A 13,880-nucleotide genomic window follows, 5' to 3' on the forward strand; every position below is an offset into this window, starting at 1 on the left:
GTGGATGATGATGGACCGGGCAAGCGGAAAAGGAGGTTGTGACGGATGGCGCACTTGACACATTGCAGCGCCTCAATGATGTCGCATTTGAGGTGATTATGACACTTGCTAATGGTGATACCCCCCTGGGAGAATGCGCATTCGCTCGAAATGGATGTTGCCATAATGGAGAGATAATCTTGAGCAATGGAGGACCATACTGGCCCATATCTGTGTGCGTTCATCTACCAAAAAGTAAAAAAGTAAACATCAGTGACGAGGAATGTACTTAATATTATATATGTACCCCCACCATTCGACCGTGCTCATTCTGGATGGTGGTTTTGCCTCGACAGTGTTGAGATAGTGTCTGAAATCAGTGTACCAGGGCCTAGAAGGATCAATGTCAGCCGCTGATGCACAAAAACTGAGGTCGTCATCTTCATCTGAGCTCTGAGCCTCGTGAATGAGTTTCTTGAGGCCGTGGGCTTTGCCTTTCTTCACAGGTAGTTGCACAGCCGTCGCTGACTTTCCCATTGCAAGATAGCGAGTCTTGAACTAAGTCTCAGATCAGTAATACAAAATGAGCAACCACATAATTGAACGTACCTCTAGTTCTGCGCAAGCAAGGACCTCATCTTGCAGGTCCTCTGGCCAATGCTTCTTGAAGTACACCATCTTACCCATTGGATTGAGTACTGTACACAAATATCAGTAACATACAGTGCTCCATGAACAGAACAGGACACACACATAGCCATAATGTATGCTGGCGAGTCGGTTGTCTTTTCGTAGTACTGGTTGATCTTTTGTGCAGCAGCATGGAGCGCGGGAGAAAAACAGGAATATTTAGGCCGGTCTGCACGATTCGACCAAGCTCGATGAAGGGTCTCGAGGGCAGGAATGGCCAAATGAAGTGTAGTCCCCTTTTCTGATGAGAAGACCTGTTGAGCTACATCTGCATACTGAATAAATAAATTAGAGGGAACTTTGTGAATACAAAATAAAACGTACTGAGCGTAGATCAGCAAATTTACCAGCGCGCATCCATTCGGTTGAGGTCAAATGGAGGTAATCAATTTTGGCACGTTTTGCCAGATTGCGTTCTTGTACGCCCATCTCGTAAACAAAAACATCGACATGCTGGGGCCCAGATCAAATTGGGCAATACTTTGTGAATAGTAGACTGGACTTACCTCCTTACTGCCCTCCACACAATTGATCATTACATAGGTTGAAGACCAACGGACCTTCATATCAAGAAGGAGCTGTGTGGGGTTTGAGATGCCAGCCTTGGCCTGAACAGTCTTGTAAAGTTCCTTCTGTTTCGCTGACAAGCGCTCCTTCACACATATTGAGCGAATAAGTCCAATCTCATCACGGTCTCCTTGAGTTGACATGTCGGGCTCCAAAGTGTGAGGGTCATGCGGGTCATAGTGGGGAGCCTTGCTGTACGTGCTTATAAGGAGTTGTGTGCTGAGATTGATGACATGCGCTAAGCAGCTACAATCATAATGTAAGGCTTCACCCAACACAAAATAACATCTGACTTACTTGATTCTGCGAGCTCACCATGGGAATTCCTTATTATATCGGACCTCGTACAATTGAGTGAATTCCTTGAGCATCGTACCATTGTTAGCTGCATTGTCACAGGTAACATGGCCAAGCTGAAAAGATTATATTAAACTATGAATCATTTAGATGTGATAACATACCTTATGTACAATATCAAGACGGTCCAGAACCTTGAAGAGAGTTCCACCGAGCCGCTTGCCATTGTGCGAGTTATTGACTGGTGTAAATCCAAGTAGTGCACTTTCGCACTCCCAATGTGTAGCCATCTTTGCTTCGATCCAATGGCCTGTAACAGCAAAGTAAGCATCGACATTCTCAGCCTGCCAGGCATCGCAGGTTGTGTTTATTGCCCCGCTAACGACATCACTATTCAGCCTCTCCTTAAGCTTCGTAAGATGATTCTTGAACATCCTCATAATCTTGGCTCGAGTTGCCTTCCTGCCCGGGATCTTGATGCCGTTTGTTGCTCAGGCTGCAATGTCAATCATTTCCTTGAATTTAGGGTGCTCGAATGCTTGAATAGGCTATATAACATGAGTCAGATAATAATGTGACTACGAGACGATAGGAGACGTACTTGGTCAGTGGTGACAAGCCATTCAATGGCAGCCTGCTTGAACAGGCTATCCGAGTATGGTGTTGTTTGTGGTGGCACACGAGCACGGTGACCTGCACCAAACTGGTTCGGTGCATGGATGACTGATACTCTCCTATGAGCCCTATGCCCTATGAAATCATTTTCTCTATGATCTGAAGTCAGACTGAGGCTAAGGGAATATTTTTCACCTTTCTTTTTATTTTTCAAGTGTGTACATAAGCAGCCTGAATATTTTAGTACATTTAATTTTGCGATGAGTTTTGCTTAGTCAGCCATGGTGATGACCCAGACAAAATCCCACGCCTGTCAGGTGACTGTGAAAAATATTTCCCACATATGTTGTCCTGGAAAAACATTAGTAAAACCCTAAATACTAAAGCTCGCGTCATTTTCACTCATCAAACAAAACAAAGAAAAGACAGACACACAAAGGATCCACATCATGTGACATTTCTTACTCTCTTTCTGGATTTGTCATCAGGAGTTGGATAGGTCACATGACTTAGCACAATACCCATATGACTCACTATGACTCACTCTGAATATATGACTCCTTATGACTAGAAACAACTTTAAAACTGACTCACTATGACTCACTCTGAATATATGACTCCTTTTGACTCTTGATGACTCTTGAGTATACTAGTAGCACAGCCACATTTATTGTGTATATAAAGACCCCAGTTTCTGAAATAATAAAAAGCAACTTTAAGTGGGAGTTTTCAGCCCATCTAACATTAAGTTGTGAGTAAGGTGTGATAAGTGTCAGCATCAGTGTCAAGAACTGTTCAAGACTGAGAGGAACATTCTCAAGAGACAGTAATACTGCAAGCTCATCATACTAAACGACTAGCTGCGAGCTCACTGTGTGCAACAACCAGCAAGCAAGGTACAGCCACAGTTTTATTCAAATTTCTATTTTCTTTTCTTTTCTCTTTTGTTTTACTTTCACCAGCCTTTGGTGTTCTCTTTCCAAAAGGCATATTCCAAAATATTCGTGTTGTCTCTACGTCCACCTAAGACTCAGAGTAGCTTAGTGGGGAGACTTTAGTAATTGATAGTGAAGCTTGACCTCACTCATCTGAGTAGTGATACTGAGCCAAGGTTTTCTGTGCCTGCTAGGCTTTAGCTGTTGAAGAGGGGACTTGGTAGTAAATCCAAGGACGTCCATTCCTGAGTCTGTTTGAATACTCAAAGTGAGTTCCTTAACAGCAGGTTCAATATTGAGCTAAGAGTTCTACAATAAAGCATTTGACTAGTCTTGACCTTTGATTCTACCTGTTTTGTGCTGAGGGGGTTGATCATTGTAATTCCGCACCATTCTTTTTGGAGTACAGTTTGGTAAGAGGCCCTGTTGTTGAAAGGAAGCTTGAGGAAGAACTTTCTATTTCTTTGGTTACTGCCATACTGTCGGGCTGACCATTATTTGTTTGTTTGTTTGTTTCTGTCAAGTCCATAGATTGGATTGACCATCGTATTTACTGATCTTGCAGAAGTATCTTTAGCTGAACGTACTTTGGGTAGTATACAACTAGCCACCCACAAACGACCACGTTATCAGTCATTGGTATTTGTCTGAATCACTGACCGTGGAGATATTTGTTTTTATAGGTGTTTATCTATAGATCATCTATCTAAGAAGACAGCGGGAGGAAGAGAGCTAGACAAACGAATGTATTATCTCAGTATTGGAAAGAGACTCTGGATGTACGTAGATAGGCACCTAGACAAACGAATGTATTCTAAGGGAACATTAGCTCGTACAAAAAGGAAAGGAAAATGATATAAGGCTTACATCTCAGTATCGGAAAGAGACTGAGATGCGCGCATGGCTAGGACGTTGTTTTAAACTATGGGGACACAGAGAAAATAGGAAAGAAAATAGTATATGAGTTTAAGACCTTTGGCACTCGGCCAATGTCACGAGCGGCTGCATGATGGATGTGCTCGTACCTTTCATCCTGACATCTCCATCTTTACTTCTCCCGACATATGGGACAACATGTTCAGCAATCTTCCGTTCGGTCAGATGAGAGGTGATGATTTGCTGCTCATGTTCAGCCTTGTCCTTGCGAGCTTTGACGTCACCAGGTAGCATCGACTCGAATGAGTTTTGTTTGGCCCATGTGCAATACTTGCCCGCAAAGTTGGCCTCTGCATGCCGACGGAGCGTAGTCGTTTCATTGACAAGCATGCATTGTTTCCTATCAGGTAATCAGTATGTGAGTGTGGTGAATGTGAGCAGACTCACCGGCAAAACTTGCACTTGCGGTGCTTCTTGACTTTGCCATTGGACCTGGTGTGCTCAAATGTAGTGCCGAAAGATTCTTCAATGTCGGCAGTTCTGAGCTCACGCGTTGATGCAGTGTCTGCGATTGACTGAACATCAATGTCAATGAGGATACCATCCTCACCCACTAAGTCTGAGTCTGTTCTTGAAGCTGATTTGCGAGGTTTTTTTGCTGATAACATGTGTTAAGTCAAATCGTGTCATGAAGGAGAAAATAAATGTACACTTTGGGTTTGTACGCGCATCTTCACACTCATCATCATCTGAGATTTCTTCAATATGAGCCTGTTTACTGCTACTAGTGGGTGTAGATATTGCGGGCTGCATCATGGAAGGCTCCAGTGATGGAGCTGGGGTGGCAGCCTGTGGGTTTTCAGTAGTAGACTTAGTAGCAGCCTCTGCAGCCCGGAAGTCATTGATAGCCTTTGTTTGTGATGGGAGGGCTGCCTTTTCTGAGTGCTCGAGAAGGGCAGCTGTCGGTTTTGTCCAACATATGGGACATGCTGCACGAGGCTTGTTGGCATTGGTGGAGGTTGCGGTGTCTGAGCTGATCATTTGAAGGTAGTCAGTAAATGGGTAAGGATGCACGTACAATAAGAGGTTAGCAACAAATATAAGTTAGAGTCTTGACGGACTGTTAGGCCTCCGAACAAATGATAGAGTGAATTGAAGGATCTATTTTGACATTGGAGTGAGAAATGTCAAAAGAAACATGGCAACTCACTCGTATATCAACAGAAACATAAAGATTCGCATGTCTGGAGGACACAAACGTACTTCACTGGTCGATTCTGATGATTTTGACATGTGGTGATGGCGGTGCGAAGCAGAAGACAAAGGTAAAAATAGAATGTGTCCGAGGTGGTACTTACTGTGTACATAACACCCCAGAAGCCCTGGCTTGGGCCGGCGGCTCAGGCTTTGCAAAATGATGGGCCAGGCCCAAGCCCTACGCAAGCCGTGAATTTGGCTTGGCTTGGCCCAGCTCAATGGGGGCCGGCTTTGGCTGGCCCACAGCCCAAAGCCGGGCCATGCACATCACTACCTACACCTCTGCTGACAACATTACAGCAGTCCATACAGCTGCAAGTTGTGCCTATGATATGGAAAAGAGCATTTATGATGGGTTTTGAAGAAAACTATTCTCGAGGAGAAATATCAGGTGTTAATTTCATAAAATAAAAATATCATCATCAGCAGGTTTCAAATCTGCAAAGTTCAAGAGACACAGATTTTAACTGTGACAACTTGACTAAGACCAATGAAGATCAATGTCTGAGATACCATCTATGAGCCAACATTCAAGGCACATTCTCATAGAAAAAATGTTACATTCAACAGGTTTTAAACCTGTTGCATTCCAATAGAAACAGATTTTGATTCTGTTGTGACAACCACTTGGCTAAAGACAACTTTGAGAGGCTTGCAAGCAAACCGACCATGAGCATATTTCAAGGTGTGTTTTTACAGAAAACAAATGTTGCAACTTGCAGGTTTCAAACCTGCATGGTCCAAGAGAAACAGATTTTGACTCTGGTGATCACTTGACAATTTAATCTTTGGCAGGTTTTGAACCAACGCAGACAGATTTATATTCTGTTGTGTTAACTGCTTGACTAAGAACAGTTAGATGCACCTCAAATGGACCCATTCACAAGTAAATTCTCAAGGCATGTTTATCTGCATTTTGTCAGTTCTTTCAATAATATGGTCACCACGATTGATCACTTGACAATTTCATCTTTAGCAGGTTTTGAACCCACACAGACAGATTTAGATTCTGTTGTATCAACTGCTTGGCTAAGACCAGTGAGATGCACTTCCAATGAACTCAATCAGAAGTGAACCCTCAAGGCAGTTCTTTCAATAGTATGGTCATCAGGAAAAAGTGTTTGGACTGGTAGCGCCATGCCAACACTATACTGTGCTCGGGAGTTTCAGTAGCTCCTGGTAGCCGGTCTTGTAGCAGCGGGGCCACAGTAGCTGTTGGCCTATGTTCCATAGCTGTAGGTAGTCAATCAAACAATGTGCAAGCCCATGTACAACAACACAACTACAAGCACAATGACACGACACTTGTGCCGCGATGTTAGAACAAGTAGATTATAAATGCTGTATTATATCAAATAAGTTAAAATTAATGTAAGGATTGATATAAAACTCGTCAGCGAGCTCGAGAACATCACCATTGATCCATCACGTGTCTACCTTGCCTGATCCAAACCTGGGCATCAGATGACCCACTTGCAAAACATCTTGCACGCTCACAACAGACGCAAAACACCATTGGTTACGAGTTGAACGTGCCAGCCGATAAAGATTCGTAGTGGGTTCTGGGTCATGGAGGGGGTGGAACCATTCGATATATGCGAGTGGGTGAGTGAAGTTACCATAGTGAGATGGTAATTTGAAGATCACACATATTTGTGCAACCCGCAAGCCTGCAAGTGTCTAAGCATAATGGTTTGAAGCATAAAATGAAAGACATACCATCAAGATGTCATATCCCGTATTCCGGACCTACATCCGATAATGTTCCCACGCCTCATCCGGACCTTCGGACGCCCTATCCATGTCTCCAGTCCTCTACCCATCCGGTGTAGGACACGAGCTGGCGCTGGGCTCGTATCGAGCTATTTTACAGTACACGTCAAATACCCGTCACATGCTAATCACTTCCCGATGTTATCCGACGCTAACCCGCCAACCCGACGTTTAGGCCGCATCGGCCGATGCAAATTCCCGCGCACTCGTCCTTCCCGTGTCTTGTCCTGTCTTGCTAGCCCCACTAGGTGCGTAGTTCATTATTTCACACATTACTCACGTCGTAGCCAGCGCTATTACATGTTTTCCCATAGTCCGCAGCGCCTCATGTTTATTTACATGTACTTCGGATCCGAAATACTCCGCCGCTACTTTCGCCTACGGGTTCCGCATTTCTACGTACTTACATATATATTGGACTGACCTCGAGCATTATTCATTATCCAAGTAGAGGGGAGCAGTTCCCCGACGCTTAGTGGTCAAACCCGATATTTCGTAGTTCTTAGTTGACATTGCGAATATCATCATTCCTTCACCGCCCATATCAGTCATTGTTATTATTGCGCACACCGCTCGCTCTTCCGATGCTCGCTATAGCGTTACTATTAGTTTCCGACACCCCGAACACGAACCCGATAACCCGAAACCCCGAAAACATCGGACCCAACGCTTTTGCATCGGACATCGTAATTATACCTTCGGACATTGTTTCCCGCGCTCGGACTATTGATCTCACATCACTCACTTACCCCCAAGACTATTCCCAGACCGCAGACCCCTGGGTCGAACGCACTTGTCAGGCAAGTATAGCAGACTAGGCAGTGCAAAGACCACAACACAAATATATCAGTTTGGAGCCATCTTCGTATAGCCCCACTCGGTATTGTAGTTTCTACACCGGATCCCTGCACCTCTGCACATCCACATCCGCGCATCCATGTCCAGATCCCTTTACCTCCGTACATCACACCTCCATACCTCCGCAGCTAGCCTGCATCATTCATCCTTTGTCCTATTGCCCTAATATCATATCCCGTATATCCACACTTCTTGTCCGGACATCCGGTCCGGTCCGATCCGATATACGATAAGCTTCCTAATTCATTTCCTGTGCATATAACGTTAACACAGCCTATTCCTCTATTCGGTACTCCTTGTTTTCGGTATCTCGGTTATACTTACTACCGGTACGCTTACTGATCCGTTAACCTATGCTTCATTTCCGACTCGCGCTTGATAACTTTGCTTATGCTTCATACATAGCCTCGGACGCTTGCTTACTGATCTTTCCATTATTTCCTTAGTATATAAACTCTTGTATATGTCCTGTAGTTCCTCAGTCTGAATATCATATTAGTCCTCGCACTAGATCTCACTCTAAGTCCTCACATCAGTTCTAGTCTATCGACTTAGTCAATATCCATCTTGGGCCTAGGGAGAAATTCCCTAGGCCAGAGCTCCGCTTATTCGATCCCCGCTTATCCACTCATCCGATCCTCCGAAGTTTCCGGACGTTCGTCCGAAACTTTCCCGCGGTCCTCCGGACCTATTCTGCTTCGGACTTTGTCCTTGCAGCCTTTCCTCTGTTTGCTTCTACTTAGGACTTGTCCTAAGTAGCCATTACACATATCCGTATCAGGACGAAACCTCATTGTAATTTCCGGAAGTTCCTCCAGAACTTTCCCGCACTCGTCCGGAAGTTACTTACACTCGTCTGGAAAGTCCTTCCGAACTTTCCCGCGCTTCGGACGTCCTTGGACTTTCTTCGGACATCATTCTGAAATTAAGGGCACATACTCGGGTAAGGGGCGCAGCGCACGAGCTGAAGCCAAGCCCCTCGGAATCAGTCCTACCCTTTGTGCACAGTCTTAACACAAGACCTGTACCACTCTTCCATAGCTCATGATCTTCGACAACAAAAGCAACATCAAAGTGTGCAGGCGCAGCAGGCTTGCGACGGTCACGATTAGGAATAGGTGGATGAGCTCGAAGACAATTCAACTGTTTGAGGTCGCTGACATGACTTTTCTTAGGTAGGATAAGTAGAATTGATTTGAACACGTCAAACCGATCATAGTTGCTGGCGGAAACAGAAGAACGGGGAAAGTGATGGTCGAGGAAAGTTTGAAGCACAGGTATGAAGTCGATAGCACCGAAAATGGTTTGCAGACGAGACACAGACACGTTTGGAAAAGGGCAGCTCTTGGCAACACGGTAGCCATGTGAGGTAAGCAAACCAGATGGAATAAATTGAGACAGTAATGAGTCTGCAGTCCCACTCTCCAAGCCTGCAGCCTCATGGTCCTCGTCCTGATCCTCGAGTGCATCCAAGTCGAATGGTCGGTCACTTTGGGAGGCGCTCCATTGGAGGTAGATACCATGGCAAAATATGGCCTCTTGAAGTTCGAGCCAGTGAGTCATCTGTGCGATATAATCGACTTTGTTGCTCACTTGATAAGCATCCTTCGCATAGTCAATATGTAGTCGTTCAGGGCTTTCTGAGTTGAACCCATCCGTGCTGCCCAAAGAACGAATAGCTTGCACATAGTGGCGCATAGAATGGAATTTGGGAATGTTGAAGTGTTCCCGCAGGCCCAGCTCAACAAAAACTTCCTTGTTGGTGTGAAAAATATCTAGTGCGTCTTGCATTCGCATGAGGGTCGTGTCCGTGTGGGCTTGATACTGTGCATAGTAAATAAAATCAAGGACAGCGCGCACAGCCTGAAACATGCGGGGTTCCACAGCACCTGCAATCACACCTAGAATGACACACTGCATCTCCTTATGCTCGGTGCAAGTCCATTGAGAGACGGCTGAAAGTCCCCGCTTGAAATGACGTAGTCCATGGAACTCGGACATCACTTGAAACCATGCATCAAACTCAGAGTCAGACATAATGCTAGCACACCAGCTAACAATGTGATCTTTGAACACTCCCTTGTGTAACTGGTGGAGGATATCGGGACACATATTACAGTGACCTATCTCCGTATAATACGAGGGAATGGACATGCATAATATCCCGTATGATACGGGCCAGCGGACCATGGGCCCATGATAAAAATATCCTTGACTATGACGGATGGGCCGGGAGGGAAATTATTCCTGATGGAGGCGGGTGGGCCCATGCAGGGAATATATAGAGTAGATGAGTGGGCCGATGTATATGAATATTAGGTAGACGGGTGGGCCGAGGTAGTTGGATATTATGCAGATGGGTGTATTAAGGTAGATGTGTATGAGATAGATGGGTAGGTACTTGTTATCACATTCACGGGTGGGCCCAGACACATATTAAATTAGACGGGTGGGCCGAGGGTATTATAAAATATTGTATTAGACGGGTAGGCCCAGACGCATATTAATTAGACGGGTGGGCCGAGGGTGTTGTATGGGATGTTGTATTAGATGGGTGGGCCGAGGGTGATATAAAATATAGATGGGTGGGCCCATGTGTATCATAATTGTAGACATGATGGAGCTGAGGTAGTTGTACATCAACCAAATCAGAGGAGGTAATAAATCAAAGTTACCGAGTTCCCGGAGCAGCAGGTGATCTCCTGACATGGCCTTTGATGGTGCACAGGTTGTCTTGCAGAACTTGGAATCCGGGGTGCAAAGCTTGTGTTGCCCTATGAGACGCCAAGTTCCGACCACCCAAATTTGGGTCAACCGTACCGACTTCTGAGTTCCAGGACCCGGGAGTCGACAAATGAATATCTGATAACCAGCACACTTCCAATCAGGTAGTATTTCATTGAGCAATGGATCATCCAAGGGGTCCCTTATCGGACTCGGTAGTCAATATAGGCAAATGATAATGAAAACATGAAAGTTGTTATTATGCTATTTTTCAAACCCGAGACCCTGAAACCCATTGTTTAACATGTCCATTTTTCACTCACTGCACAAATCACCGAGTTTCGAGTGCCAAAACCCAAAACTCGAAACCCGGTGTGCAACACATCGATTGTTCATTTACATTACACAGATCATCGAGTTCCGAGTGTTGAGTGCCGAAACCTGAAAATATGTATGGAACATGTCCATTTCTTACTCATTGCACATATCACCGAGTTTCGAGTGCCGAAACCCGAAACTCGAAACCCAGTGTGCATCATGTCCATTGTTCAATTATATTACACAAGTCATCAAGTTCCGAGTTCCGAGGGCCGAAATCCGAACCCCGGACCCCGAAAATATGTGCGCAACATGTCCATTTTTCACTCACTGCACAAATCACCGAGTTTCGAGTGCCAAAGCATGAAACTTGAAACCCAGTGTGCAACATGTTGATTTTTCATTTATATCACACAAATAACCAAGCGCCAAGTGCCAAGTGCCGAAACCCAAAGCCCGAGACCCGAAAATATGTATGCAACATTTCCATTTTTCACTTGTTGCACAAATCACTGAGTTTCAAGTGCCAAAACCTGAAACTCAAAACCGGGTGTGCAATATGTTCATTGTTCATTTACATTACACAGATCATCGAGTTCCGAGTTCCGAGTGCCGAAACCCGAAGCCCGAGACCCGAAAATATGTACACAACATGTCCATTTTTCACTCACTGCACAAATCACCGAGTTTCGAGTGCCAAAGCGTGAAACTTGAAACCCAGTGTGCAACATGTTGATTTTTCATTTATATCACACAAATCATCGAGTTCCGAGTGCCGAGGGCCGAGACCCGAACCCAGAACCCCGAAAATATGTATGCAACATGTCCATTTTTCACTTGTTGCACAAATCACTGAGTTTTGAGTGCCAAAACCTGAAACTTGAAACCCAGCATGCAACATGTTGATTTTTCATTTATATTACACAGATCATCGAGGTCCGAGTGCCGAGGGCCGAATCCCGAAGCCCGAGACCCGAAAATATGTACACAACATGTCCATTTTTCACTCATTGCACAAATCACCGAGTTTTGAGTGCCGAAACCCAAAACTCGAAACCCAGCATGCAACATGTCCATTTTTCATTTACATTACACAAATCATCGAGTTCCGAGTGCCGAGGGCCGAGGGCCGAGACCCGAACCCCGAACCCCGAAAATATGTGCGCAACATGTCCATTTTTCACTTGTTGCACAAATCACCGAGTTTTGAGTGCCAAAACCTGAAACTCGAAACCCGGTGTGCAACATGTCCATTTTTCATTTATATTACACAAATCATCGAGTTCCGAGTGCCGAGGGCCGAGACCCGAAAATATGTATGCAACATTTCCATTTTTCACTTGTTGCACAAATCACCGAGTTTCAAGTGCCGAAACCCAAAACTCAAAACCGGGTGTGCAACATGTCCATTTTTCAATTATATTACACAAGTCATTGAGTTCCGAGGGCCGAAACCCGAACCCCGAACCCCGAAAATATGTGCACAACATGTCCATTTTTTGCTCACTGCACACAGTCCACAATGTCGGGGTTTGGGGGTTTTAAATCAACCTTTCATATATCCATACACATTTTACCAACCCCCGAACCCCGAAATTGTGGACTGCCGGGTTTCGGGGTTCGGGGGTCCCGGAACTCGGAACTCGGTATATAAGACAACAAAAATATCTTTCGGGGTTCGGGGGTTAGTGAAATGTTTATAGATATATGTAGGTTAATTCAAACATGTCTGAAAATTTTCATTCGTCTCAAATGTCAAATCCTGAGTTCCGGGCTTCGGAACTCGGCACCCGGCACCGGCACTCAGGGTTCGGGGTTCAGAACTGAAAATTTGACATTCAGGTGTTCGGGTTTCGGGTGATATCTAAATCAACAGCTTCGAGTTCTGCCAAAGCGTGAAACTTAAAACCCAGTGTGCAACATGTTGATTTTTCATTTATATCACACAAATCATCGAGTTCCGAGTGCCGAGGGCTGAGACCCGAAGCCCGAGACCCGAAAATATGTACACAACATGTCCATTTTTCACTCACTGCACAAATCACCAAGTTTCGAGTGCCAAAGCATGAAACTTGAAACCCAGTGTGCAACATGTTGATTTTTCATTTATATCACGCAAATAACCAAGTGCCGAGTGCCAAGTGCTGAAACCCGAAGCCCGAGACCCGAAAATATGTATATAACATTTCCATTTTTCACTTGTTGCACAAATCACTGAGTTTCAAGTGCCGAAACCCAAAACTCGAAACCTGGTGTGCAACATGTTCATTGTTCATTTACATTACACAGATCATCGAGTTCCGAGTGCCGAGGGCCAAAACCCGAAGCCCGAAACCCAAAATCATGTACACAACATGTCCATTTTTCACTCATTGCACAAATCACCAAGTGTCGAGTGTCGAAACCTGAAACTCGGTACTTCAAATGGACACAAATTGTATTTGTATGTATTATCCATTGGTGTAGGGTTCAAATAACTTGGGAATTGTATTTGTCAGCACTCGGTACTCGGTACTCGGTGATCGGTGGTCAGTGGTTGGTACTCGAGACTCGGTAGTCAATATAGGCAAATGATAATGAAAAATGACAGTTGTAGTCCATGTCAAGGTGAGTGTCTTGGTAGTCTTTCCTTGTCATTCGGCAAAACATCAGCAATAATGAAAAAATGAAAGTTGTTATTATGCTTAACTTCCTTACCGAAGGTTGTAGTCCAAGTCCAGGTAAGTGTAGTGATAGTCTTTTCTTGTCAATTGGTTATCTTGTTACTCATTATGCAGTACTCGGTACATGGTAATTGGTACTCAGTATTTGGTTTTGATACTCGGTACCCGGGAATCAGTAGTCAGCTTAATGAAGGTTGTAGTCCGAGTCTAGGTGAGTTTATTTGTAGTCTTTTCTTGTCCATTGGTTACCAGGTGACCGAGATATAAGCTAAAGAAATCTGAAACATCAATAATGACAAATGAAATACATGTGTGCAGTAAGTGAGTC

The 13,880-nt window shown here is 44.6% G+C and overlaps 2 protein-coding genes across 2 annotated transcripts; both read right to left on the bottom strand.

Moving 5' to 3' along the window:
* Positions 1-3,946: 3,946 nt before the first annotated feature.
* On the bottom strand, positions 3,947-5,326 carry HD556DRAFT_1313686 (uncharacterized protein; the record flags this gene model as incomplete). The annotated part of the gene is given in 8 exon segments (XM_041300841.1): positions 3,947-3,987; positions 4,109-4,359; positions 4,407-4,617; positions 4,670-4,987; positions 5,081-5,120; positions 5,170-5,203; positions 5,223-5,236; positions 5,318-5,326. 8 exon segments carry the CDS (start codon positions 5,324-5,326, stop codon positions 3,947-3,949), a joined length of 918 nt encoding a protein of 305 aa, XP_041153598.1.
* A 3,367-nt stretch (positions 5,327-8,693) lies between these two features.
* HD556DRAFT_1449985 (uncharacterized protein) lies at positions 8,694-9,884 on the bottom strand (the record flags this gene model as incomplete). Its single annotated transcript, XM_041307695.1, has 1 exon — positions 8,694-9,884. The coding sequence occupies one exon, from the start codon at positions 9,882-9,884 to the stop codon at positions 8,694-8,696; it is 1,191 nt and encodes a 396-aa protein (XP_041153599.1).
* Positions 9,885-13,880: the final 3,996 nt, after the last annotated feature.

The sequence above is a fragment of the Suillus plorans genome (genome assembly GCF_016647745.1).
Source record: "Suillus plorans strain S12 chromosome Unknown HD556scaffold_97, whole genome shotgun sequence".
Lineage (NCBI taxonomy): Eukaryota > Fungi > Basidiomycota > Agaricomycetes > Boletales > Suillaceae > Suillus > Suillus plorans.